Here is a 3,370-nt window from a genome sequence, read left to right as displayed (position 1 = left end):
CCCGTCGGCATATGCAACTCATCCTCACAAAACTTCCCCCACAAAATAAGTTGAAAGAAAGACATCATCAAGCAACCACGACCTTTCCTATAGCGCCAACATATACAGGATGAAACTTAATAATTGTGTCCAAAGTTGTCCATGTGTTTGCATGTTTATTTTTTAAGACCTAGGCAGTTTTTGGAGTCTGTATACAATGTGTATTTAGCTTACTCTAAACTACACTGCTTTGCATTATAAATGCCAGCAGTTCCCATCAGCCAAAATCACCCCTGGACCAAACAAAGAATCAACAACAACGACAACTCAACCAAATTTCAGTGATAGGTCCAAAACTTCAAACTCATCTCTCGTGGATGAGAGGAGAGCACATTTCACAGTTGAAATACTAGTCCAAATAGATAGTAGAAAGCATAAGACATAGGTAGCAGAACATAATCATTTTAATTCAGATTGGTCATGCATTCCCTTCTGTTCTTAACATCAACTTGCCTCAAACTTGTGTGGGACAACTCAAGCATTTTGTTTCTCATAAGAGTACATTCAAGTGACAAATCAACACTCAAAAGAAGAAGAAATGGAATACAATACCCAAGGGGATTCAGAAACATTGTATAAACAACAACAGTAATTTACAGTTCCATTGATAACACAAGCAGGAAAGCAACGTTATGGGGGGCAAATGGAATCTGATCTGTAACCTCCAGAGCGCCTAATAAGTGAAGATACCATTAATATGCAAAGAATGGGTACATACTCTAATCTATTGAGATGTTATGGAAGACCAGACAAATGATATGGAACAACAACCAGTAAACTTGTACTATTCATCTGGGGGCAATATCTGTATCTGTACAGGAACAAGTTCCGTTATTCTTTTGTCACATAGACATCTATGAAGCACGCCTCTGTCGCTGGCAGACTTCCCAGCGAAGCCCTGCGTCACTAATCGCCACGTTAGTGACAAGATATGAGTAGCCATGGCTGAGCAAGCATGATAAAAATGCAAGCAGAAGCCTTTGGTCATGAGAAAATAACAGATGATGGTTGCTTGAAGCTAGAGCTGGAAGTGCCTGCTTTGTTTGGTGATGTTATCATCTTATCCTTGGAGATGGCATTGCCAGCTGCCAGCTCAGAAGAATTTGGCCGCTGGCTGTTTTCACTGTGTTGTGGCCTGGCCCAGATTTTGATTAGCCCCTCACGGCATATGGTGACGATCGATTCACTGGTGAATTCTAGGCCAGAAAGGGGATCAGCATGTACTCTGTGTGCAACGAGGGGTGAGAGCTTTGGTACGTCTCGCATCCGTGGAGACGGCTGAAGAACACCAGTAGGAGGAGGACATGCACTGTCCCAGTGTGCAGAAGGGCTTCCACTGCTAAATGTTGGGGAGCCGCTGGAAGGATGTCGAAGTGGCACAGCAATCTCATCCATTGCCAAATCCCAGAGAAGAAGTTGGGTATCCTAAGTGCATGCAAAGGTGAAAATACATTATTTCCAGTACTAACCCAGTACGAAAAGCAATGCTAAATGGTAGCTGAAGCATAGACCACATCCTATGCCCAAGATAAAATCATGGAACCTCAAGTTGTAATACTTGGTCAAGAGTATATATATTCAATGCCAGAGCTTAAGAATAAATACACAAAACAGATAGACAATAACCTATTTCGAATTCAAGATACATGAAATACAATGGAACTTATTTGTGATACCCAGTCCCTCATGAACAGGTGATAAGTGGCACAGAGTGTAGCACAACTTCTTAAGCAAAAAAAGCTAGTGAGACACATGAATCATGATTCATCAACTCGGTAAGAATACTAATGAACAAGAAGCAAGCATGCTCATTTTTCACAACTGCAAGTCACCTAAGCAACCCAACAAGTAACCAATACAAAATTCAAATATCACTAGCATTTAAATCCTTGTCGGTATCACAAGTATACAAGGAAACAAACAGATTATTCTATGATGTATCATTATGATTTCCGTTAGAATAAAAACCATAAAAGTTACAAATTAGGCCCAGATTAACAAATTCATTCATTCATATAAATTTACTGGTACCTGGCCAACAGAACCAAAGCGATACATGGCATTTTCTCCTGCGTCATCAGAACTTGGAGGGGACCAATACGAATCAAAGGCAACTGAGCTAACCTGCAACAGAAAAGGAGATCTGCATCAAAATTGGAAGTTCCGATAAAAGCATCAATATACTGCACAAAGACAACTGTAATGATAGTAGCACCCATGATGTATGCCCCTCGCCCCACGCAACCATCTTTCTGTCATCCATGCTCCATACTTGCACAAGATCATCTTCCCCACCTGATAATATATATTTTCCATCCGCACTGTAACAGGAGAGCACAAACAAGCCAAATTATTAACATCTTCAAGGGCACGCTGTTATACAATTATGTGGTAAAAACGTTAGCTTCACAAATCACAACTGTTGTGAAATGGCACAAATAAATCCAATTACATCAGGACAATGGTACAAGCAAGACTAGCTATATTGTGACTACATGCAAAGTTGGATGCAAGTATACATCACTACTTAGAATGTTACACGATATTCATCAAACTTCCTGTGAAACCAAATAAGAAAATAAGCCAATAACGTCAGGACAGAGAAGGCCAAGAGAGCCTCGAGTACAAATATGAAATTTTGATACAATGTTGTATCAGACGATGATATCTTTAAAGTTTGATTCCATGACATCTCAAAAGCTGGGATTCCAGATGCTTGCCATAACAAGGTAGTCAATTCATGTACAAAAGCATAAGCGGAAGTGCCAAGTCAACACAACTTTCAATAAGCAGGTGGACAATAACGAACTTCTATTTTATACAGTATATACCATCAATAATGACAGCAATTTGCAAGCAACCAAATCAGGCAAACTTTCAGTATAAGATCTTTCAACTTTCAACCATGTGCTGTGTTTCCAAGAACTTGCCGTGCCCCAATTTATCGCTAGCAGAAATCATGGCTAATTGTACAAAATGTGCCATTATCAATCCATGTCCCTTCAGTTTCTTATAGTTAATTAAAAACCTTACTTGGTAGCCTGCAATTGCGAGTTCTTATCGAGCAACTAACAGACATCATCTCTAGATGCAGACACATTGCGTTCTATACTATATGATGAATGATTGAAGTTTAAGATATAATCAAAGAAAATGACAAGCATGCTGCACCAAGTATGTTTCTGCTAGTTTTCTATAGAATTTATCCATCACAGGAACACTTAGAGCATCTCCAGCCGCGCCCCCCAGGGCGACTTTTTTCGCGCCGGCGCCGAAAAAACGCCCGAGTCGCGCCCCCAAGACGCCGAAATCCGCCGGCTCGGGCCCGTTT

General features: G+C 40.5%; 1 protein-coding gene across 1 annotated transcript in view; it reads right to left on the bottom strand.

The window, feature by feature from the left end:
- Positions 1–598: 598 nt before the first annotated feature.
- The window catches only part of LOC123096256 (WD repeat-containing protein 20), a 9,799-nt gene continuing 7,027 nt past the window's right edge, over positions 599–3,370 (bottom strand). The window contains exons 9-11 of the mRNA XM_044517938.1: positions 2,255–2,360; positions 2,071–2,163; positions 599–1,464 (exon numbers count right to left, since the gene is read on the bottom strand). Of these exons, the coding sequence (XP_044373873.1) occupies positions 1,024–1,464; positions 2,071–2,163; positions 2,255–2,360 (640 nt within the window). The 3' untranslated portion in view covers positions 599–1,023. The remainder of the gene's footprint in view (positions 1,465–2,070; positions 2,164–2,254; positions 2,361–3,370) is intronic.

This window comes from Triticum aestivum, chromosome 4D, assembly GCF_018294505.1.
Source record: "Triticum aestivum cultivar Chinese Spring chromosome 4D, IWGSC CS RefSeq v2.1, whole genome shotgun sequence".
Classification (NCBI taxonomy): domain Eukaryota; kingdom Viridiplantae; phylum Streptophyta; class Magnoliopsida; order Poales; family Poaceae; genus Triticum; species Triticum aestivum.
Note: the sequence above shows the minus strand (reverse complement) of the source record. Positions and strands in the feature narration are given on the sequence as shown.